This window comes from Mastomys coucha, unplaced genomic scaffold, assembly GCF_008632895.1.
Source record: "Mastomys coucha isolate ucsf_1 unplaced genomic scaffold, UCSF_Mcou_1 pScaffold5, whole genome shotgun sequence".
In the NCBI taxonomy this organism is placed as follows: domain Eukaryota; kingdom Metazoa; phylum Chordata; class Mammalia; order Rodentia; family Muridae; genus Mastomys; species Mastomys coucha.
The window spans coordinates 59,188,708-59,214,190 of record NW_022196911.1 but is presented as its reverse complement, the minus strand read 5'-3'; the positions used below and the strand labels follow the sequence as shown (position 1 = coordinate 59,214,190).

The 25,483-nt window shown below is 41.4% G+C and overlaps 1 protein-coding gene and 1 non-coding gene across 2 annotated transcripts in view; both read left to right on the top strand.

The window, feature by feature from the left end:
* Nucleotides 1-25,483, top strand: part of LOC116076837 (protoheme IX farnesyltransferase, mitochondrial) — a 115,205-nt gene that overhangs the window by 60,999 nt on the left and 28,723 nt on the right. Inside the window, exon 5 of the mRNA XM_031350835.1 lies at nucleotides 24,422-24,492. Within this exon, the coding sequence (XP_031206695.1) occupies nucleotides 24,422-24,492 (71 nt within the window). The remainder of the gene's footprint in view (nucleotides 1-24,421; nucleotides 24,493-25,483) is intronic.
* LOC116079503 lies at nucleotides 12,500-12,681 on the top strand. The gene has a single exon (XR_004114040.1). It is a non-coding gene; the product is annotated as a U2 spliceosomal RNA (small nuclear RNA).

The following is a 25,483-nucleotide window of genomic DNA, read 5'->3' as shown; positions in this document are numbered from 1 at the left end:
CACACACACCTCTTCCCTTTGCTCTGCCCCTCCTCTCCCCAGCTGTAGCCTCGTTATCTCTGAAGAGACCTCTCAGGACCTTCCAAGGAGTTTCTGACTCGACAAGCACTGGTCCAAGTCCTTGAAAGCACTCAGGGGTGCTGCTGCTGAGCCACCACTGAACTCTAGATAGCCACCTTGTCCCCAGAGGCTCATAGCATGATTAATAAGGTTCCTCTCAGATGGAAACGCACAATGGGCTGTGATTTGCATGTATTCAAGTCGCTCAGATGCCAGCTGATCTGGAGAAAAGTAAAGGCCTTGTCTAAATGGTTGCTGTGATGTAGAGTAACCACAAAGCAGCATAAGGAAAGGCAGGGGACATTGTTTAAAAGCCCATTTTTGGCTGCACCTATTGAAGAAAAATCTTGCCGATGTTAAAGAAACAGGTAGATCTGTTCATCTATCCGGATTCTTTTATGGAAATTATATTTACCATAAATTAAAAGAACATGTACAACAACGTGTACATATGAAGACATTGATCAAACTAATTTTTCATCTGAAATTCAGGCTTATTCTTTTCTCTGTGTTTCTTAATTTTGTTACCAGTAAATATCATGTAACATTAAAAACCCAAAAACTTTTCTGTATTAAATAAAATACTATAAATAGCTACATTTAACTATTGTAAGAGGGGCTCTGCAGAGCCTGCCCAGCTTGAAATTACCATGAGAACAACAGTTAAAGTTTCTAAGTTAAATAGAGTAGTCTTCAATGATCCACTTCTTGGATTTTCTCTCTAAAAATTTTGAATATGTCCTTCACAAACATAAAACAACACTTTGTCCCAGCTTAAGCTGACAGATGAATTGAAAGCTACAAATTAGTGCTCCGAGCACAGGTTCTTCTAAGTAGAATTTCTGGTAAATAACAGACGTTCACCTCTGCATTTCCTATACTCATTTTGTAAATTTGAGAGAGGACTCAACAAGTATTTAATTATATTCATCCTGTTGTTAAGAACAAGATGGTAGTGCTACTGAACTCAGATGGGAGGAAGTACCAGAACACATTGGAATACCCAGAATTTTATTTGAGAGCTGATGTAATAAAAAAAAATAACGCTGGCACAGACGACCATTTGGGTCTTTAAAGTATATCATCTACAAGGAACATCCAGATTTCTGTGGTGCTCCAGTCAGGGATACCAGCCTGTACGCAGGGTGGAGTCAGCAGCCCTACATGTGAAAAGCAGTGTTTGTAAGTAGTTATGGCCTCGGCCCTCCACTGCCTCTTCCAGGCCCTCGGAGGCCTCCGGTGCCCCCTTGCCCAGTTCACCAACCTGTATCTGAGCATTTCTTCTGTTTTCTTTTATGGTTTTGCTGCTGCTGCTAATGGTTTAAGACAGGTTCCCACTGTTACCCTGACTGTCCCCAGCTCAAACTCATAGAGATCTACCTGCCAAGCCTCCTGAGTGCTAGGATTAAAAGTGCGCATCCCCACATCCAGTCTGTTTTATTTCATTTGAGAATTGAATATTTTGGATTGTTCTGCTATCTGTTACTTTTACATTACAGTTTAAGAGATCACACTTAAGTAATTTTTGTAACAAAAGCATGTGTGAATTTTGCCTTTTGTTTATTTCTGGTCTGTCTCCTAATTTTGTTACCAGAAAATAACATATAGTGGCCTTACTTCCCTGTTGTAAGGGAGACTGAATACCCCACCCACAAAAATCTGAACACTCAAGTCTTAGTCCAGAAGAAACTCTAAAAGCAGCATGACATAAAATACCCACAAACTAAAAGTAGCCCAAACTTAGGCATCTCATTAGTGAGATTATTTCAAATTTGCATGCGTGAAAACATTGTAGAAGCTGTGAAATGATATTTCAGTTAATTCAATAAATCTGTGAAGCTGAGAGATTTACAGTGTTTTATAGAGAGAGATTGAGGCAGATGGGGAAATGACTCTGTGAATATGGGAGCTTGTTGCACCAGCCTGGTGACCTGAGTTCAAGCCTCTGGCACACATGTAAAAAGGCTCTGCATGGCTGCTCTGCATGGTGAAAACAAGTGGAACCGAGGAGCTTGCTGATGAGCCAGCCTAACCAAACGGCAGGCTTCCAGTACGTTTTGTGTCTCCTGCCACAGTGACTGTAGCAAGGGAATTCAGGAGTGCATAGAACAGGCTACCCAATATCCTCCTTTGACCACTTCACATGTGAGGTCACACACATGACTAGATGCACTCCCCCTGTACACACATGCACATATGTGGGTACATCACAAATGTGTACAACACACACATGATTTTTTAAAGAGTAGATTGATTGCAAATGGCAAAGGGTTGCTTGATGACTGCAGAGTGGTAAGGAGTGAGGGACCCTTCACTGAGCACTTTGTTTATGCTGGTTGCCAACATGCCTTTGTCTCTGTAACCTTGTGAAGGACAGGAATTATCTTTATAGAGCTAACAAGACAAATTAGGTAAAGCACAGAAGCCCCTGGGTTTGCTTGTACCCTCTATTCCCAGGCTGAATTCTTACAGGCCAAGGAGCCACCACCTCCTGGATTCTTCTCTAGGGAAAATGGGGAGATGTTGAAACTCCCCCCGCCCCAAGTCTGTCAGAACCCAATCCGCAAGAATTATGGGGGAATAGGGAAGGGCAGACTCCAGCTACCCGCTTGTTTCCACTGAGGATAGGGAAGGGCAGGCTCCAGCCACCCGATTGTTTCCACTGAGGAGGTAAGAGCCTGTGAGGGGATTTGCTCTGGCCCTGGCTTTGTATGATGAAAGAGTTGCATGTAACTGGAAGGCCTGGGCAATCACAGTGCACCATGAAGAGTAGGTCAGAAACAGGCAAAACTTTATACCCTGTGTCCTGGTGGCACTAACTGAGAAAGGAGAGTTAAGAAATGTTATCAAGCAGATTATTTCTCCTTAAAATAAGCCATTCCCTAGCCTGCCAGGTTGTCACATGGTAATACATACATCTAGGGGTGTTGTGGAACTACAGTCGCTGTGGGAAACACCACATTGCTGTTCTCAGAGTGTGTGGACAGTGTAGCTGGTCTCTGCTTCTCGGGCATCTTCCTGTAGAGAACAAACACTGAGAATCACAGTGGCAGGAAACACTGGCAAGAACTTCCCTAAATAACTCACCCTCTCACCATTTCTGCTATGCTAAAATACTTCTATTTGCTCGTGTGTAGGTTTTAATGCCCACACAGTTCTCTAGCTATGATAGAATTTAATCATAAACCAAATACCTCATGACTCTTCAGCCAAACGTCATGAAATCACTGTTGATGAGGGGAGAAGATAAAGTAATTGGATTAGAAATGGGTGGTTTAAGTTTACACCATTTTATTATATCAGGAATTTTTGATATTTGAGCTGAGGCTTTCCACAGCTGTGCAGTCACTTGTGCCTGGGATATGCATATAAGCCAGGTGCCGTGACTTTGTCGCCTTACATTCCGAAGGAAGATAAGTTGTGGAGATGACCAAGTATATTACTTTAGTAAGCTTTGCATGAAATAAAAAGAAAAAACACGACCTTTCAACTCCCGCAGCACAGAGCTGCGGCCTTTCCAGTCACAGGCTTTTTTTCCCTCCTCTGCTCTAGTCCTCGGCCATGAGGAGCGGAATCCATGCAGTGGCAGCACAAGAGTCTCTGCTCTTACATTTCTGTCTGTGATAGTTTCCTAGTCACAGAGGTATGCATTTTAGTCTTGCAAAGAGATTGCTCTCTCTAGAGTGTTCTTATAAAATATTAATTTCCTGTAATACATAGTCACTGTTTGACCTTCTAAGCAGTTGGTTTGTAGAAGTGGGAGAGAGAATTCTCTGTAGCATGAGGATTGCCTATGCCATAGAGGACTCCTGGCTTTGTTTAATTTTCCTATGTCCATTTTGATTCTATATCATAGCTTGGTATATTAAATTTAAAAATAAAATACTAAAGAAAAATTATGCATTGTTACTTGGAGAAATTTAATGTTCAAATAATGTGGAAGGGATTGTGTAAGAATGTTAAGTATTGTTTTACATTTAGTTCATTTTAGATTTATGCAGTTTTGAAAGGAGCACAAGCCAGTGGATCTGAGCTTCTGTTGAAATGGTTTAACTCTGTAACATGATGAGCAGCACCATGTGGGCATGTGTATCCGAGATGATGTGTGCCTAGGAACATTTGTGAAGTTCCCCAAGAAAATCGCTGGCAACCCTTGGCCTAGTTCATTTAATAAGATTCTTTAGAACTCTCCGTAGATACATTTGAAAAAAATAAGCCACGTGTATTCAAATAAGCCACTACTTATTTTATCAGAGGTGATGTGGTAATGTGTGGAAATCTGTGTTCTCATCCAGTTAAATTGAGCTAAAGGCAGTTTTTGTACTCCCTGTAAAAACAAAATGTGGGGACCATGAGTGACCTGTTTTCAAGTTACTGAGAGTGCTATAAAAGTGCACATTTAAGTTGAAACACGTGAATTAATTGTTAATAAAATATTTCTGACCTTCTTTAAAAGAGGCTTTGAGAGGCCCTCTGGCTACCCCTTACTGTATGCCAACTGTAGCTAAATTATACAAAATTAGACTATCAGGGTTTATAAGAAGTTCAGCCGTAGTATTTCTGAAAAAATAAATATTGTTGTTTTAAATTTGAGTTAGAATAATGATCCTTGAACAATTCTCAAGTTGGGGGGGGGTCTCATATCTATTTTTGTATGCCTGATTTAATTGAATTAACAGATTATAATTTTTTTGTTTTTTGTTTTTGTTTTTTTTGTTTTTTGTTTTTTTGAGAGGGGTTTTCTCTGTATAACCCTGGCTGTCCTGGAACTCACTCTGTATACAAGGCTGGCCTTGAACTCAGAAATCTACCTGCCTCTGCCTCCCAAGTGCTGGGATTAAAAGTGTATGCCACTACTGCCTGGCCCAGATTATAAATTATAATTGCATTCAGTATGTGATTTAAGACACTTGGTATACTCAAGCTGTACCGCTGATGATCAAGCCTTTTAAATGCTATCACTGATACAAAATATATTAAAGCTGTGAAATTATATCTATTGAATTTAAAAAAAAAATGCAAAGTTGGGGATCCCTTACAGCCTGCCTTTGCTATGAATGTCAAAAAAATCACTATGACGTGTAAGTTAAGAGACTTTTATCATAATTAGGGAAATACCTCTTGCTTAAAACTTGTCTTTGATTCAGATTTCACACTAGTTCCCAAATAATCTCAGTGAGGCTTTGTGGGACAGCATCATGGGACACACATGACACTTGAGGTGATATACAGGGTCCTTCGCTTTTGCATAGATGTTTCCTGTCAGGCGACACTGAGCTGGTGTTGACAGACTGGACCCTGTGGTCACTGCGCTCTTTCAGTTGTCTGTTCTAGGTGCTTTTTGCTTTGTTATTAGAGAATCTCCTTCCATTTCGTAAATGGTATTTTTAGTTTCTTCACTAAACTGTTTGATAATATAGATTCCACAATGAGTTTGAGTTCCGCAACTGTTACAATCTGAAGAAAAAAAGGAAGAATAAGTCTTTGTAATTGTTGAAAATCCATATAAATCTTAAGGAATACAGGGATCTTCACCAGGACATATTTACATGGATAGGAAAGCATTCTTAAAGAATGAAGAGACAAAGATACAAGCGTGGTTTTGTTTTGTTTTGTTTGTTTGTTTGGTTGGTTGGTTGGTTGGTTTTTTTTTTTTTTTTTTGCACTGACATTTTAAGCTATCTATCGAGCAATCTGGCAAACAACTTATGCTAGAAAGTATTTGTTTCTGAAAAAAATTAACCAGGTCCTGAGGTGCTTTAGTGGCTGTTCTTACTGGAAGATGAACTCCAGCCACCCTTGTCGGCTGTGTTTCAGAGCCCAAAACAAGCCTGTAAGATATGAGACTCACTGTGTGTGTAGACCACAGATGTCTTCACCCCCAGGAAAGCACAGAACACACATCATATCAAAGAGACTGAGCCTGCTCTCCACAACTGCATGCTGGGTAGAACAGGACTGAGGAGGATGAGCTGCCAAACAGCCCTGTCGCTGAACTCGTGGGACGAACCTGCTTCAGGAATAGGTCTGGGCTTGGCCTGGACAGATTATGTTGCCTCAGTATTTCCAATTAAAATACTTGTTTGAGAGCATCATAGTCACTTGTAGCTGTAAGAAAAACCAGAGATTCCCCATGGCTTTGGTCCAGGTTGCCCCAGCAGTGATGTCTGTCGTACAGAACCTGAGGATAATAATCATCTGATGTGTCCTGAAATGTTCTTTAGTCTATCCAAATGGCACTGGTTTAGTTATGGTTTTTGATTTTTGCTGTTGTCTATTTATTTGCTAGTTTGTTTGTTATTTTATTCTGATTTTAGAATGGTACATAACTGTGCATGTAAAATCATCTTTAATATTAATAAATATTCAATTCGATTACCAATACTATTAGACTTAAGTACAAATCCGCACTACGTAGCAGCTTGTTTCTGAATAGGTAAGTACTATAATACCCAGTGGAGTGCTCTTTCCTTTCCTATGCAATTTGTTTGTCCTTGTGGCAGACTTTATTAGAATCTCTTTCTAGATCATTTGTATAGAGAGCTTATAAAATTGCTATCTGTAGGTACTTTTGCTAGTTAACTTTTTATCATAAAGGGAGCTGTTGTGTTGGGTAAGAAGCATGTCAGTAGTCCTTTAGCAAACTGATCATTTACTTTAGGCTGGATTAATCACTCTCCAGCTTTGCTTTACATAATAAATCCCCTGCGGTAGCACTTCCTGATACGAAGGCCCTGTCTCTACTCTGGGTTTTTCTGTTTTAGGAGACTGGGAATACACTCTGGGATCCGCGTGGGTCACTGAGTGCTGCAGAAGAACTCAATGCCATGTCTGCTTGAAGAGCTAGACTGTAGGGAGAAAGGAGTTCACTAGATCCTGAGGCTTGCTGGCCTTGTGTTGTTAAAGAAACAGGGTACTGATGTGAGTATGTGCATAGGAGCATCATTTCATTCCCACATTTATTCAGATATGAAAATACTGTCTTTCATAGGCTCAGTCTGTAAACCGTGGGGATTTAGAACTCTACACTTGTGCTTCATTTGACATATTTTTCAGACCCATAGCCAGGAATTCAGGCGGTTGAACAGCAGAGCCCAAAACCAATCCTGTAGATTAATACATTTATCTAACAGAATTCTGGTTGTTGGGGCTGGCTGGTTGGTTGGTTTCATCTAGCTTTTATATTTTTCTGTTCTAAGTAATAATGGAAGACATTTAAACTAGTGAGTTAGCTTACAGATGGAGCAAGAGAGGCAGGAATCATTGGCCTAGACCTAAAAAGAAATGGTGGGAGAAAATTAAAAGTCTTCCACCTCCCATAACTACACCAGTGTGCTTCAGTAAGAAAAAGCCTAAGCAGTTGGATGGTCCTCAGCTCAGGTGTCACGAGTGACATTCACAGGCGATGTGTTGCATTAGTGCTGAGTGGAGAGGCAGTGTATACAACACAAAGTACATGTGTGGGAAACAAGGCTGCAGGGAAGTCATGCAATGTACCATGGGTAAACACTGCCAGAACACTCCAGACTCATCCTATGTTTCACTCTGGTTCATAAACTTTACTTTGTTGTCCACATTCAGTGATGCAGTGTGACATGGGGTCACAACGCACTGTGTGCTGGATGGACACTCAGAGTGATGGTGTAGAACAGAGGCCGGGAACCAACGTGCCTGGGCAGGTGTGAGGGCCACGGCCTCGGCTGGATGTCCCCACCTTTAAAGTGAGAGTAATGACGTCCAGTCCTGTCGAATAGGGCTGGAGTGAGGATTACTTGAAATAACACTCCAAAGCGTCCTCTCATCCTCAGGGAGGAGTAAGAGCTCTGGGAGATGATTTCTGACTGAAAGTGGCTAGCCAGTGCCTGGCTGCAGCTCGTCAGTACACAAGCACTGCAGACTACTCTGGTGCCCTCGGTTTGCTTATCTTTTCTGTTTATTCCAGCACTCACCACTTTGATGACGTGATGAATGTGTGCCCTAAGTTAGCCTGTTAACCCTTGTGAGGTTAGCTCATAATTCAAATGAATTATTTGTTCAAAACAAATTTTCCACTCGACTCATTGGAAATAATATTTCTTTAGCTGAGAATGTATGTATATTATTCTTCAACTGGAAAGTTGATTCTAAAAAAGATTTTGCCAGCATGATGGTACACTCTTTCAGTCCTAGCACCTAGGAAGCAGAGGCAGGCAGGTCCATGAGAGTTCCAGGCTAGCCAGGGCTACATACTGAGACCCTGTCTAAATAAGTAGTTTCAGATTTTTATTAGTGAATTTTTCCTTTAAGACTTTCAAATGAAATAACCTCGGCACATGGGAGTGATGGCTCAGCAGTTGAGAGTGCTCGCTGCTCCAGAGAATCTGAATTCAGCTCTCAGCACCCACAGGCTCACACCTGCCTGCAACTCCTGTTCCAGGCATGTGACACCTTTATAGCTGCCAGGGGCACTCACAGACCCAGAGGCAAAAATAAAACAAGCTTTAAAAATTAAAAAAAAAAAGTAACCTCATCACATTTTTATGTCTAAATAAATAATGTTTGTTGGCAGTTAAACTAAACATGTAAAGGTATGAAACTTGCATCATGGAGCTGGTGGACAGTTCATTCAATAAAGTGCTTGTATTTGCTATGCAGAACCCATGTGACAAGACAGGGTACAGTGTGTGCACTCCCAGCCCTGGGGAGGTGGAAGCTCACAGACCTGGTATCGCTGAGCACACAGCTCAGCCTGCTGGGCATGCTCTAGGCCAGTGAGAGACCCTGTTTCAAAAATGAGGTAGATGGTGACTGATGGACAACACTGTGTGACCTCTACATGCATGTACACATGTGTATATGTGTGCCTGCACACACATGTATTCATGTATTCCAAGAGGTGTATAAACATGCTCACACAATCTCACATTGTTTGCAAACTTGGACATTTTACTCATAACCATCACACATTTAGGTGAAAAGACAGGGCGCATAGAAGCTGCTCTCTTGCAGTGTTCCTCAGCTGGTTTGCCGCAACTGTACAATGTGAACAAGAGTAACAATGGTAGTCGGCAAGGCTCAGCAGCGGAGAGCCGAGGCCAGGGTTAAAGGGACAGAGCACTGAAGAATAAGAAACTCTCAAACAGGAGTGCCTTCTCCACAGCAGCTTGTCCTGCCCTCTGTGGAAAGACCCTCCTCACGCTGACTCTCAAAGGGATTTGTAAGGAAATTTTACATTTCTAATGTGTTTTGGAAAAATCTAGATTTAATGTGGCTTTAAAAACGCAATGTTGAAGTTTGAAAAACTTTGCACACCAAACCATCTACAAATCCTTTGTAAGAAACACATACCACATCTATCTGTGTTATTTATTCTGTTTGTGACTGGTCTGCAGCTTATTATAATAAAGGAAACTTTGAAAATGAACAGAAAACCCATAGCCCACCACTCTGAACCCAACATTGATGCTAAATGCAGCATTGGTTTGCTCTCTCCCCCGTTATTGAGCATCCCTTGGTTGTTTTTAGTCTGCCTGATGTTTTAAGTCCTTTTCCTCACATTCTGTCCTTTCCTCTAATTTTTCTTCTAGTTCTTACCTGTTCCAAGCGTTGCAGTACTGAACACTGTTTATCTGGCACATGGCTTCTCCTTCCTTCCCTGGGTAGATTCCTTCGGGTGTAGTTTCCCACGAGCATAGTTCCTAAGTGTAGTATCTAGCAGCAAGCTGACCCCATTTTCCCTCCTCTCCGACATCAGGGTGCACCCCTTCCCTTCCCAGGTGGCAGAAGCTTGTTTGCGTAGTCTTGTTTCATTTTTAAGCTCTTGGCATGTTTAATAATAATCCATCTGACCAGGAAACAATCTGGACTTTCGGTTGTTACATACGTATGTATGTACTGTGTGTGTTCCGCATGCAGTCAGCATTTCTCAGGGAGTTTCCTCACAGAGTTAACAGTCTTGCAACTGATTTCATTGCTACATAGCTTTTAGTTGTTTGATTTTTTTTGTTTTGTTTTTTGATGTTTGACTTATTTTTAATTAACAAATAATAGCATGTTCTGTTGTATAATTGACATTTTTATATGTGTATAGATTATAAAATGACCAAACCAGTCTAATTAGCATATCCTCACCACAAATACTTACCCTTTCTTTGTGATGAGACCACTTCAGTCCACTCTTAGCTCCTTAAAATAGTCAAGGCATGAGGAAATAATTGCCACTATGCTGTGCAATATATCATGTAGTATCAGATTTCTTTTAAAAATAACTTTTGGCTGAGTGACTCACACCGTGATGATAAATGGTAAAGGAAATGATGCTTCAAATATAGTTACTTATTAGAACCATCATTTTGAAAAATCACATTTGTTTACGCTAGGGTCTCTTTCATGGCTGCTAGTCATATATTTAAAATTTTTATGCAAGAATACTGTCTGAGACTTTTTGACTAGCCATAACTTGTAGTGTTAATTTCTCAGTCTTACATCATATTTTGTATTAGACTGTTTAAAGAAACCATTATTAAATGTCAGTTGACATGTGTATTTTTGCTTCTACAGACAGCTCTGTGTAAGAATAGGGACTATTTTAGTTCATTGTCCTTATGGAATAGGAGCCACTAAACTCTAGATTAGTGTGGTAATTGTTATAAAAATTGGCATCACAGACTATTAGATTATAGGGAATTTATTTTCTTTTTCTTTTTATTAAACTAATAAAATTTATTTTAAAATATACAACTCAATATTGACATTTTTTAAGTCATCGAAATAATTTATAATAGTTAAATGCCTCTTAAATATACATGATATCTTTTGAAGCTAAAAGTAATATGCAGCAGTCAACCAGTTTTTAAAATCTATTTGGGCCAGGCAGTGGTGGCGCACGCCTTTAATCCCAGCACTTGGGAGGCAGAGGCAGGCGGATTTCTGAATTCAAGGCCAGCCTGGTCTACAGAGTGAGTTCCAGGACAGCCAAGGCTACACAGAGAAACCCTGTCTTGAAAAAACAAAAACACACACAAAAAAAAAATCTATTTGGAATATTAAACATGATAGAAGTAGGGAAAAAAACTCTTATAAAGCCCTCTATGAAAGGGAATTATGACAAGTTCCTGATTAGACAGAAACCGTTCCATCTCCAAGGGAGAATATGCAGTGTAACTGTGGCTTCATAGAATGAATTGGGTAGTGTTCCTTCTTTTTCTATTTTGTGGAATAGTCTGAAGAGTATTGGTATGGGAATTTATTTTCTAATGTTGCCTTATAGTATGCACCATATATCTAAGAAATATATTTGCCTTTTCATTTTTTTTTATACTTTGTGATCATTGTAATAGTTATTGTTAATACTCTTCCAGAATGTTTATCTTAGAATTCCATTCATTGCCTCAGACTCAGAGATGGCTTAGCTGGAAATGGTGCTTGTCACTAAGCCTGATGACCTGAGTCTGCTCCAAGACCTACAGGGCAGAAAGAGATTGTCCTTCAACAGCCATATGTACAGCAGGGCACACACACACATACCCACATAGGTATACACTGGATGGATGGAGAGAGACAGAGAGAGAGAGAAAGAGAGAGAGAGAGATAGAGAGAGAGAGAGAATGAGAGAGAGAGAGAGAGAATTTCACTTGTGTACTAAAGAGGAATAATACTTAATGTGGAAGGATTTCAGAGGCTATGACATGACTTGGTGGGTAAAGTTTGATCTCAGGAACTCACATGGTAAAAGGAGAAAGCCAGCTCCCCAAAGTTGCCCTCTGACATGGCATGTGTACACACACACATACACACACACACACACAAACACATAAATAAATAAATAAATAAATAAATAAATAAATAAAATGTAACTAGAATTTTCCTTTGTTTCATTTTGTTTATGAGATAGATATAGCCCTGGCTGGCATGAAACTTAGATCTGCCTGTCTTTGCTGCCAAGTACTAAGATTATTTATACATACATACATGCATGTCATATAGTTCATGTGACATTTCTAAAGTAAAGTCTGATATGAAATGTACTTATCTGTATAATTTGGTATCAGACATCATTTACCATGTGTCTTGGGGTCTGTTTTTCACTGTTTCTTATTTTAATAAACATACTGCTAATATCCAGCCTTCTCTCCTTTCGATGTCCTCTTGCCTCACTACAAGGCAGTTATAAAAACAAGGGCATCTCTTAGAAAACTATCTTTCTGACTTGGGCCTGTAATCCCAAGTAACTGGAGGCTAAACACAGAATTCTACTTTTAAGACTTACTTGGGCTACAGGGAAGTTTAAGACCAGCCCGAGCAACTTCTGAGACCCTATCTTAAAATAAAAATTAAGAGCAGACTGGGCATACAGTTTCTTGGTAGAGTATTTATCTAGAAAATTCACAGTGTTCCAGGTTCAACCTCCAGTTGAACCTTCTAGTTAGCTGAAGCCCAGTATTTGAAATTAAAAATATTAATTGCTTCCTGGCCTTTTAGCTAGGATCAAGTATAGTTCTGTTTTCAAAAGTCTACTGTCATTTGCAGCCTCTGTTTGGGGTATATAAATGGAGCTTTGGAGCAGAGAGAAAAAATGGAGGCCTGCTCCATCGACCCCCATACCTCACTTACTACAATACCTCCAGGAATGCTGCACCCCTTCAGAGGACTAAACTAAGTTTCTCTATATTAAACTAAATTAAAATAATAATTCAAAATAAGTTTAGCTATTAATACATTTTGCAGACTGTTTAATAACAGACTAACATTTCTTTAATTTGTATTTGTCACAAGATTTCACTACCATTTTACATGTACAGCTAAGACGGAACACAATAATGCATCCCTCCTGTCTCTTAAGAATTATGTCAGATAAGTGACATAGATATGTGAAACTTGTGATTCTCTTAATATTGGGATTTGATGACCAAATGGAACCCATCTAAGCTCTCCTGAGTCACACTAATAAAAACTGTTGCCACACAGCAGTTACTTTGTGGGCATTTTAACAGGTTAGCCTGGGACCTAGAAAGATACTGACTAGTGAAGAGTACTAGCTGTGGGTTCAGTTCGCAGCCCCACAGCCAGCTTGTACCCTCTTCTGGCCTCTGGACAGCTACACATATGTGGGCATACAAAACTAATAGATCTTAAAAATGTGTGTCTGATTTATGGAGTTTATATTTCTTTTTAGCAGAAGATTAAGAATAAATTCCTATTACACCACTCAGTTAGTTGGTTAGTTTGATTGTTTGTTTCTTAAAGTTAATGAATCACTGTAAAACCAATTATGAGTTTTATCTTGGCTTTTTGGTTGTTGTTTTTTGTCTTCCTTTGGGGTTGTTCTGTTTTGTTTTCAGTTTTTAAAGATGGTTTTTCTGTGTATCTCTGGCTGTCGAACTCACTTTGTAGACCAGGCTGACCTAGAATTCACAGAGATACACCTGCCTCTTGAGTGCTGGCATCAAAGGCATGCGCCATCACTGTTGGGCCTGATTGTGAACGTTGGTCCTTATCATGGCTTCATCTTTCTTAGCAACGCCTAATACCTTATATTTATTCACATACCAGGAAAAAAAAAAGAAAAACATTTTCACCATTTTCTGTTAGCAGGAGACTTGCAAATATTTACTGTTGATTCACACTTCCCTGGCATGGGTTGGTTGGCCATATTGCTGTCCTTAGGTCCCCTTGGTGAAGTGGGAAACGTATGTGGTGCTCTCCAGAACGACATTAGTCAATAAATGATTTTCTGTGGCTTCTGAGAGAAAAGCCTATAAAGGGTTCTGGGCAGTTACCCAGCATTCCTACCCATCCTGCATGACGAACGTCTTGCCCTGTGGTAGGAATTTCCAGCCTTCCCACATCTTTCAGTAGGAACTGCTACCCCCTTCTCACACATGGGCGGTCTGCTTGTGCACACATTCAGCTTACCAGCTACAGTGAAGGCAGTTTCAGTAATCATGGTGAAAGCAAACAGGGAGAATACAGGGCAGGGGCAGTTGTTAAAAACCTGGTAGGGGTGTCCCCATCAGTGTCTGCCTTCTGCCATCCAGATGTGCAGAAATAATAGCCTTGTACTTTTCTCATTTAATGCGAATGTTATTCTGTTGTTATTATTTCAAGGGAATGTTTCTTGCTTTTACCTACTATTATAGTTTTGCACTAAGATTCACAAGGGAACACATTTTGTAATATTGAAGTTTTGTTGAGGTTGAAATGTGCTGTGATTGCCCCAGGACATGAAGAATACAATGTCTCATAATAACCAGGTCATTTCCCTCTATAGGTTCATAGGGTCTAAAGTTCAAAGATACGCTGTAATGTTTGGGGCAGTTCATAGAAAGCAAATGTAACTACCATTTAAAAGGTCAGTGTGTGGAGCACTGTGTTTGCTGATAAGCAGAGCAAGAAAAGCTTGCATTCTTCCCTCCCTCTGCCCCTCCCCGTCTCCTTCTGCCCCTCCTCCTCTGCTGCCTAGAATAATCTCTCACAGATGATTAGACAACAGGTGCCAGGAGAGCGAGGCAAACTGGCTTTGTGCCACATGTGCACGGTGGAGATCCAGTGTCACCCCAGGTTTTGGTGTATTGCTGTGTCCTTCCACGGGAAGGGATAACCCAGTTGAAATACATACTGCAGCTCCTGAGGGATTACGTGTTTCCTTTGCTTTATAGTACAGAATTTTACAGTGTCTTTGTTTGGGAGTTCTCGGGTTGCTTAATGATTTCTTTAACCCCCACCCCCACCCACTGTGACCAGATGTGTATTACAACAGCATTCGACCCTCTGCAGGTTGGCCGATTTCATTGCACAGCTTGTGATGTAGCTTTTCTTTATTTAACAATGACATTTAAATGTTTTGCATTTTAGGGAGCCAATTCAGAGTCAAGATGTTGTTGTATTGTTTAATCTTTAGTCTTCTATTGTTTAATATTGTTGCATTCCATAAGATGCCTCTATAGTGTTTCAGTTGTAGAAAGGGAACTCTACAAGGATTTTTTTATTCATTAATCAGATTTATGTGTACAGTAAGCCACAACTGGAGTAGTGTTAATTGATCATTTTTCCAATCTTTTAGAGTTGAGGGGTTTTGTTTGGTTTTGCAGTCTCTGTTGATGCCAATAACTTTGGGTAAGCTTTGGTGCATTTATTTACTTTTCAAAACAGCTTTTAGAACTCACTATTTTAAGAATAGACTTTGAGGGAATTATAGTTGTTGGCAGCTGTTTGAATGGAAATTCCTTAGAGCTTTCTTAGAGGTTTTAGAAGAATCTCAACTCACCCAGGACTCCCCATTAAGAAAGCATGGGAGTTGTGAACTCAGCTCATCCCCGCCTCTCTCCAGTTCACCTTGTGCTGAAGTAGATAATGCTCTTGGAAGATGTGTGGAGCTAAGAGGGAGGGAGTGGCTGGAGAACAGTGGGCTTGTTCAGATACCCAGGAGAATAATCCATTGCTGAGAGACATAAGCTAAATCTGCTGAAAGACGCATTGGTGCACTAAGTTTCCGGGAAGGTAGGAGACAGGAGTACCAGTTCACTCGGGATACCAACCAAGGGTTAATAGTATCAGGGGAAGAAGCAGCACTTGTGGCTGGTTAAGAGTAGGAAAAGGAGTTTGCATCCTGTAAGAGGGAGCCCATGCTTGGTAACAGAGTTCCCATTGTTGAAGGTGGAGGAAGGAGAAAAGCAACAGTTGCTTGAGAATGACTGGAGTAAAGGGTTGGCAGGAGCAGAGTTAGACCTAGTGGACCTTGGCAAGCATGTCTTTAGAACGGTGATAGCCCACGTGGCAGTGCTTTCCAGTAAAGTGCTTCTGTACCAGCATGGCTCCAAACACGGAATCAAGGGAAACCTAGTCAGCCCTCATGTGGGATAAGCAGGGCTCCACAGGCGGCAGCATGGTGTGTGTGCTGCTGAAAGCTTGCCTCTGAAGAACAACAGCTGGGTTGCTTAGAAAGGGCCTGGTACGGAGAGACAGAGAGCAGAAGAGTCCGGGAGCATGGATGGCTGGGACAGCTTTGCATGTCATGTTGAAGTATTTACTTCATTCCCTGGGTGCTGCTGCCCGTGCTTTATACTAGAAAAGAACATGACCAGTTTAGCTCCTAGAAAGACCACTGACTGCTGTATACAAAGTAAAAGGCGGGTTGGGGGGAGATGGGAGAAAAGTAGCTAGTGACTAGGAGGGCTAAGCCCATGGAGTATTCTGGGCATGGGATGGTGACTGTATGTGACCTATTTGAGATTAACATTTTGTCTTCCTATGTGACTCTGTGGGAAGAACAGATTATGATTGGTTAGGGTTCCCTTACTGCTGGTTTTGTATTGGATGAGCTTAATAATTATTTTAGCCAGTTAACCCAAAGAGGGCCTATCTAGGTGTTGTATCAGTATCAATTAGGTAGAAACTTTGGTTTGGGTTCTGAAACAGTTTGTTCATGCAGTCAGGGTAGGCTCTAACTTACCATCTCCCTGACTCCCCCTTCAAGGCTGTGATTAAAGGTGTGTACCAGCGGCACACCTGGCTTGGGACTACTTTCAGGTTTTCCCTAACTAGAAAATGCATGGTCTTAATAGACACTGAAAACTCTGGAAGATAAGAGTAATAAATCACCCTCCCTCACTGCCCAGAGACAGGTATTATAAATATTTCCATTTCCTTCCATCTTTTGTCAGAAAGCAGTGTTTACAACTTGAGATCCCCCTGGCAAGAATATAAGGTCATTTTATAGTAGTCTCTGAGAGCTAGGCATAGCTGGGTTTTCTTTTACTGTAAGATATAGTACTTGCCTTTAATAAGAACTAGGTTATGTTTTGAGCCTTTTTAAATTTTTTTTCTTTTGAGGACAAAGCCTTCATGAGAGATGGCCTGTATGACCTCTTCAAAGAACATTACCCAGTCACCGTGTGCATAAAAGCCCCTTTTGATGGATGCCAGGCTGCCTGCATTTGCTATTTCAAATGCCTCATGGGGAAAAATCTCAATGGGAATGAGTCGTAGTTTGTTTATTGGAGGTAGACCAGTAGGACATGGGTAACGAGAAAAGTGACAGCTGACTGGGCATTTTAACTGGTTTGTAAGAAGAAATGATATGTGGGTCCTGCTAATGCTCCTCTCTGAGCTTTTTATTTTTATTTTTTAAACATCGCTTTTAATCTGGTTGGAGATTGATGGAGATATTATCTTGTGCTGTTAGGAGCTGTGAGCTAGATCAGAATGACAAACACACATTGACAGCTTTTGAGAGGATGGATGGAGTAACAAGCTCTGAACTGCAGGGTTTGTTCTTCTGTGGGGCCTTTGGAGGAATATTGTTCTCACTCTGTGTGGGGCTGTGGTAGGGGGTGGAGAAAAGATGTAGTTTGTTATCTAGTTGGATATTTTCCCTAGCCCAACTTATAGACATTGTGGCTTTAAGGTACCTGTCTGCCTAGCACCTTCATAGTTTCTTCTGAGCGTGGACTTTTTCTTTAATGTATAGAAATTAACACGTGTAAAAAAAAAAAAGAAAGAACTTGTGGTTTGAGTTGGAGCAGTTTGTCACAGTGTCCCCACAAGCACCTCCCTGTGCTTTCAGGATAGTCCCAGGGCCTGTTGGTTCTGAGCTTTTCTCTTAAGACTGGCAGAGAACACCGGAGCCTACTTCCTGCTTCCTGGAGCAAGTGTGCATGCCGCAATAGACAAGGCAGACTCAAGACCCAGAAGGAGCCAGAGCAGTGATGGCTGAAGTCACATGAAGGTGACTCCGCAGGTGGCGCAAGGTTCTGGGCTAGGCTGACTTCAGTTTCCAGGGCTCCTCACTCCAGGAGTATAAGCATACAGCTCATCTTGGAGTTGCTGGAGGGCAGGGAGCCTGTAGCTGAGGGTGTGACGAGGCTGTGAGCCTGTGGAAGAAAGGAAAAGTTCAAAATGAAAAATGTCCAAATGATTGGTAGGTTTCTTCACAAACAGACTGAGAGGAAAAAGCTCTTTTGAAGTTTTAACCTAGACAGAAAATACATTGTTTGCTGAGGGAAAAAATGAGGTATCCATTGCTCCAGTGTTTGGAATGTCTTCCTCTTGCTCCCAGGACAGTGCAGTACCTGTGAAGCTTCCAACTAAACTGAAGAAGGAGAGGTGAGGACCTTCACTGGTCTCTCCTCCCTTTTTATTTTCTCTGCATGTTTTTCTGTGGCCACTGGCAATGAAAAAAGCTGGTCACATTTCCCTGGGCCCTTGTACTGTCCCAAGGAAAGAGTCTCAGCTGGTCCAGTTTAGATGAGATAGGCCGTTAGGGGACCAGAGGAGTGAAGGGAAGTTACTGGCTCTGTGGGCACTCAAACCCTGAGCAGAACCTTCTGTTAAAAGAGCAGCTTAGGCCCAAGAGAAACCTGTGAGCTGTCCATCTCTCTCCAGCCTGTCACTCTCAGTGCACTCTGAACTCTCTTGGGTACAGTTCGTTCATCCTCTTTGTTTTATTTTTTATTGCATACCCCATAAATTTAAGCCTCCAAGTTAGGAGTGTTTGGCTACAGCACATGTATCTGTGCTGAATCAACACGCTCTTCCTTGTGCTCTGCTGCAGCCATACATACAGTTCAGCAGCCACTTCACAGCATTCACTTTGTCATGGGTGAAGCAAGGAACCTGGCGGTGACATGGAGCATGTGGAAGTGTGGCCGTACTCTGTATATCTTACTTCCCATTCCATTTATGGGACTTGAATATCCATAGCATCTTGAAACCATTCTCCCTTGGGTGTCAAGGAAACCATACATATTGAGAGTTCATATCGTATTTGTCTTTTATATTCAACACATTGCAAGAATTCAAGTTGTGCTTCAGAAATAGTTAAAGCCATGAAAGCATTATAGACGAATACTATAAACCACAGGGAAACATGAGTAGGCAGCGGTTGCTACATGTGAGATCTACAGTCCAGCTGCCAGAGCGCAGAAACTGTCGTCTGAACATACTCTGCTCTGTGTTTTGGAAATGCGGTTTAAATATCTAAACCAGAGCAATGACCTAACTGAAAGACACTCTATAAAATGCATGGAAAACAGGATCAAGCAGCATGAGCTCTGATCCTTGAGTGTGTGGAAGGGGTGTCATCCCCTCACTAAAATGAAGCCTAAGTCTTAGTTAGCATGGAATTTCTACCCAGATGCTGCTTTTGAGAAGTTGAGGCCCTCGTAGAGTCCAAAGCTGCTGCCAGTCTGTGGCATCCTGGAGTTCTCTGCTGCTTTCTAGTCCCAGTCACCGTGATCTTTGGAAGGCTGACTCCCCAGAAATACAGAAACCTAGGAAAAACATCTTTTGTGAAATCCCTACATAATGAGCAAGCACATGTATACATACCCATGACAGAGCTCAAGCCCTAAAAAGTATTTACCACTAGTCTCTGTATCGTGTTAGAGTAACACCTTATAGATAGCAACATAACATAGTTTGTGACTAAAATCCTCCTTAGTCCCATGGAATGAAACTAACACATATTTCAGACCAAAAAGAAAAAGTCATTTCAAGTGCCCCAAAAAATTGGGGTAAGGAGGTGATATGAACATTTACAACAGAATCTTTTAACATCAGATTTCAGCTAATTCAATACAGAATGTGGATTCTCATAGGCAGATCATTGTTAATACTTACAAATTATACATCACTTTTTACTGAATATAACAATCCATGCCTATAAGCATTGCTTGCACTGATGGCTCATGGAAAGTTCACTGAGGACTCATTTGCATTGTATTATATTGTTTCTCTTTAATATTAAGAATTCCATACTCACATCTCCAAAAGTCTGCCCCTTGGATTAATAGGTAATGAAAACCCCTTTAAAACAAATTTTAATTACAGGTATGTAATTAATACATGGGTGCATGCAGTACCTATAAAAGTTAAAAGCACCAGCCCCATTGAGCTGGCCTACAGATCATTGTGAGCCACTTGATATCGAGTGCAGAGGAATCAAGGGCAGTATGTGCATTTAACCACTAAGTCACCTCTTCAGTTCCAAGTCAAGCACTTTCAATAGTAGCCATGTTAAAATTAAGTGCAGAAACCCATGTCAATGATAGATTGATCAAAGTGTCAGATCCACAGTGAGTACCATAAGGGATCAGCTGTTCTGCAACCTAAGCACTGAGCAGGTCAGGTAAGGCTGTTTTGCTTGTGCATGGTGCTAGGTCCATAAGCAAAGCCATGATTAAGAAAGCAGAGGAGCAGGGGAGCAGTGTGGGGTCTGAAACACAGTGACCAGTAAGGACAAACCTGACCATCTGTACTCCTGCAAGCAGCTCTCACTGATGCTCCAGGTGACCTGCAAAGAGCTGCTGCACTTTGCCAAAGAGCAGCACAAAACTTGGCTCAAGATCTTCAGAAGTTGGAAGAACTTGGAAACCAGCTGCTGCCTGAGGAGATCTGTCCTGAGCTGGAGAAGCTGCAGGCCTGGTGCTGCTGGAACCCAACAGTGTGTAGCCATCAGATCTACAGCTGAGTGTGAGCTACAAATAGCACCTGATATTGTACCAGCTTTCCAAGAATCAATATGGCTGCTGCTTCACATTTACTACAGATCTCACTAAAGCTCCATGACAGACTCTATCCCACAGCTACACAGGAAGGAACTTTGGGCAGTGTTGTTCCAGGGTAGGCAAAGTGACATGAAATGGACCCATCACAGTTCATCCCTCCAAGCATGGCATTCAGATACACTTTTCAAGCAAATTTAACTTCCAAATAGACCATAGCAATATGTTATTTATGCTTTTACAGGCATTAGCATCTCCCCTAAAAGGAGAAAAGACAGTATTTGTCTTTGGGTACTATCCATTTTCTTCAAGCTTTTTTGTTTCCTGATGTGGTGCAGCTTACACTAAGATGTGAGAAGCAAACCAGTAACCAACACTTAAGAGACTTTGGATTTTTAAAGTGATGTTATATATTTTAAAGAGACTGAACTTTTAAAATGCTTGAATTCTTAAAGACTATGAGACTTCCCAATTTCCAAAATAGTTCAGAATAGAGCTTTGCTTGATTCTTAATGTGTGTGTCCTGGTTATTTCTTTGTCATCTCAACAAAAGCTAGAGTTATTTCAAAGATGCACCTCAGTTGAGAAAATGCCCCCATCAGATTGGCCTATAGACAAGACTGTAGAGCATTTTCTTGACTAACGATTGATGTGGGAGGGCCAGCCCATTAGAGATGGTGCTGCTTCTGGGCAGTATTCCCGAGGGTTATCAGAAAGGAAGCTAAACAAGAGCAGCCATGGAAGCAAGGCAGAGAACAGTGTTCCGCCATGGTCTTCAGTCCCTGACCTGAGCCCCTGCCTCGGCTTCCCTCAGTAATGGAGTGTGTCAGATGAAGTAAACCCTTTTTCCACAAGCTATTTCTGGCCAGTAGTATTTGATCTCAGTAATAAAAAGCAAACCGAGACAGAAATTGGTACCAGAAATAGAGTGTTGCTGTAACAGACCTGACCGTGTTACTTTGGGGAAGATTGTAGAAGTGTAGAAGGCCACAGAGTGCTCAGAGCTTATTGAACTGTTACTCCTAACTCCTAACTTAGAGGATCAGAATGCTTCTAATCAGATGTGATATTTCAGAAGCAAAGACCCTATCAAGACTGTTGAGATTGTTGACTAAGAATTTGTAGCAATGAAACCTTTACTTTACTGGAACAATTGATGGTCACTAGCTGGGGCTGAAAAAATCAGAGACAAATATCATTGAGATAAAATCTTCTTGAAGTATTTTCTCAAGTTCAGCACACAGAAGCTATGAAATAGAAGGGGCCAAGGCCAGCTCAGCTCATGGTGGCAGCCAAACTTGGTCTCCTAGGTGGTAAGTTTTAAAGGCATGCAGGAGTCATAGAAAGCAGCTGAGACCTGTCACTGTGAGTGGCCAGGAGAGACACTGGTAAAGGTGGGGCCTGAGTTGCATTGGAAACACTAGGATTGAAAGGGTCATGAAGAGAAGTTGAGGCTTGACATTGTGTAGCAGGGTCAGAGTCCATGAAGCATGCCCAGGAGAGGTTACTGATACAGGTGCAGCCTGTGGAGACCTTGTCATATTGAAGATGATAGACCCAGAAGGCAAGGGCAGTGGCAGGCATAGTGTGGAGCTGGCCTGAATCTCTGAGGCAAGCTGTGTGTGCTAAGGATGGCGGAGCTGAGAGGGGAGATCGGCCTAAGCCCTTTGGAGCCCAGAACATCATGGGTGTATCCCAAATTCGAGACATTGAACTGCAGGATTTGATTTACACGGTTGGAGTTTGGTTTTCATTTGGTTTGTGTGTAACTATGTCCTGGCTCTTCCTCCTTAGAATAAGAAGTTTGTAACTTTGTTTTGAGTTTACAGGGACACTTGAGAGACTTCAGATTGTAAAACGGTGTTAGGTATTTTAGAGAGGCTAAACTTCTAAAGTGTTTGAGTTTTTAAAGACTGGAGATTTCAAAAGTTCAAATATGTTTTATCTTGTAATGCTTATTAATAATAATGAGATCTTGGGTATAAACAAGAAAGGAAAGTTATTGGTATGTCAAGATGACAAGTGGTCAATTGTCCAGGTTGGGTTTGTTTGTTCATTTGGTTTTTGTCAACTTGATGCACACTAGTGTTATCTGGGAAGAGGAACCTCAGTTGGGAATGCTCCCATCAGATTGCTTGTAGACAAGTTTATAGGGCATTTTGATGATTGATGTGGGAGGGCCCAGTGTACTAGGGATGGTGCCATCCCTGGACTGGGGGTCCTATATAGTCTAAGAAAGCAGACTGAACAAGCCATGGTAAGTAAGCTTACATTACTCCATGGTCTCTGCTTCAGTTCCTGGGTCCAGGTTCCTGCCTTGAGTTCCTGCCTTGGCTTCCTTTCCCTCCATAATGAAGTGTGACCTGAGAGTTGGAAACTAAAATAAATAAACCCTTTCCTTCCCAAGTTGCTTTTGGCTGTGGTGTTTCATCGCAGCAATATAAAGAAAGCACAGTGAGACCCCATGTTTGTTCTAGGCGGCACCGCAGGGCTCCTCCGAGTACCCTAGCCCTTCCTACACACTGCACAGTGAGACCCCATGTTTGTTCTAGGCGGCACCGCAGGGCTCCTCCGAGTGCCCCAGCCCTTCCTACACACTGCACAGTGAGACCCCGTGTTTGTTCTAGGCGGCACCGCAGGGCTCCTCCGAGTACCCCAGCCCTTCCTACACACTGCACAGTGAGACCCCGTGTTTGTTCTAGGCGGCACCGCAGGGCTCCTCCGAGTGCCCCAGCCCTTCCTACACACTGCTTTCCATGCTGATGCTTTCCTCTAACCTGTTAGAGCTCAGCGTGCAGAGCGCAGCATTTGGAGCTACAGTTTGCACACTTGGACAAGTGATTCTTATCACTGACGTAGACTCAGACCAGACATTTCTGAAATCTGTTAAACATGTTTTTCTTGAAAAAAAAGATTTCATGCTCAAATAACTTTTGGAAACACTGAGTAAGCAGCATTAATTAGATTTATTCCTGTTAGTGTTTCACAGAGCCCTTATCATACTAATATGATTCAAGCATTGAGTCATTGTGGGAACGGCTCCCAGGGTTATTAAGGAACATGGCTGAAGATAGATTAACTTCTATTGAATTACTGTTTCTTCTACTGATTTGCCTCCAGCCCATTTAATCAAAGATTTTCTCAAATAACCTGATCAGATTTTAGATTACTTTTATACCCCTAAAGTTTACAAGTAGGAGACACTGACAGTAAATTATAGGACTCATTTATATATAAGTTTATCATGGATTTGGGAATTTCTTGGACTGCCTTTTGACAGGTAAATAGCAAAAAAGAAAAAAAATTCATTGTGGGCTTGAGAGATAACTGCTGAATGTATTGTCTAGGCTGGGGTGCTATAAGTTTTATGATTATTGTAACACGTGAAATCTAGTCTGTGCCAGTTAGAGCAAGAAAACCGAATTCATAGCCTCACCTCAACTCTTTCATCTGGGCCCTTAATTATTCCTGGTCTCAGCAGCGGTGTAATGGCTGCTATACATACAGGCTTTGGGGGATGTGGTGGACTCAGGTGTGAGAGGCACTTCTGCCTTAAACCTGGAACAACAATGGGGCTTAAAGATTGTAACTGTCTATTTAGCAGACCTTTTTCAATGAGAGTGAAAATACATATTCTTTACAGTGCATTTTTTAAAGTTCGTCTCTCCCAGAGAATTGTTCTTTAGGAAATGACACAGTATTATTTTGTAGTTCTCAGAAGTGAGATGAGAAGTGAGGGCATCTTAGTGGGTGGGAGATCTCCAGCACCTCCACCACCAAAAAGATGGCTAAAACCTGCTGAGGAAAAAGCTTCAGTACCATAGCAGAACTGTTTTAGATGGTATTTAATACCTTCTTGTTTTCTCTCTTTGCTTTTACAGTTTTTCGAGGTACCGTTTGACTCAAACATGAATAGAACAAAGAACAGGCCTCTGGTTCGTGGACAGATAAGGTAAGTTATGGCTGACCCTCCCCTACATTCATCGACTTACTCATCCTGAAGCTTGTTTTATTGTTATGCTCATTTAGCAGGATAATTATAGTCAGTTTTCCCCTAGGTCCCATTACCTATCTAGTCTCAGGTTCTTGGTCTCATTAGCAGTGACAGATATGAGTTCACTCATAGAGTGAGCCTTAAATCCAATCAAAAAGGTAATGTCTGGTCCCATAATATTTGTGCTACTGTTGTACCAATACCTTGTAGACAGGTCACTGTTGTAGCTCTTGAGGTTCATAGCTGGGTAAGACCGATGACTTTTCTCTTCAACTAACATATATGGCACTGTCCAGCACGATGAGCAATATTAGCCAGTAGAGATGGAACATCTAGTTGAGTGCCAGCTAGATTTCTTCATGTTCTAGGCTATAAGGAATTGGTATCTTCAGCGATAGGGCCTTGCCCTCAGGTTGCAGAGGGTAACCAATTTGGCAATTTAGAATTTAGTGGGGAGGCTCTATAGAACCCCTTTGGCCAAAGACTTAAAAAAGATCTAACTCATTCCCAGTACTGATGGTTTTACTTGGTAGTATAATATGTCTAGTTGGGACATTGCCTTCCCCATTATATGACAAGTTCATTTAAATTCCATTCGTATATGTATATGTTTTAGAATCTTTCTGCCATAGTAGGCTTCAATAGTTTTGCTATGGCCTTTAGCTATCCCTCCCCATATGTTTCTCCTCTATCTTATCCTGCCCTCCCATATTCCTCCCCATGTAATCCTCCTAATTTCCCATTCATCCCTTTATAACAGTATATTACATCTCCCCTCCCATGGGAGATCCCCAGAAAATGTGTGTGTGTGTGTGTGTGTGTGTTAATGCATTTACCAGACAGGCACTGTCATAGACTGAAGGGCAGTGATGACCTTTACAGGATACCAACTTCGTAAGCATCTTACACAACATGCCAGATTCTACATAGAGACCTATTCTAGGTGATT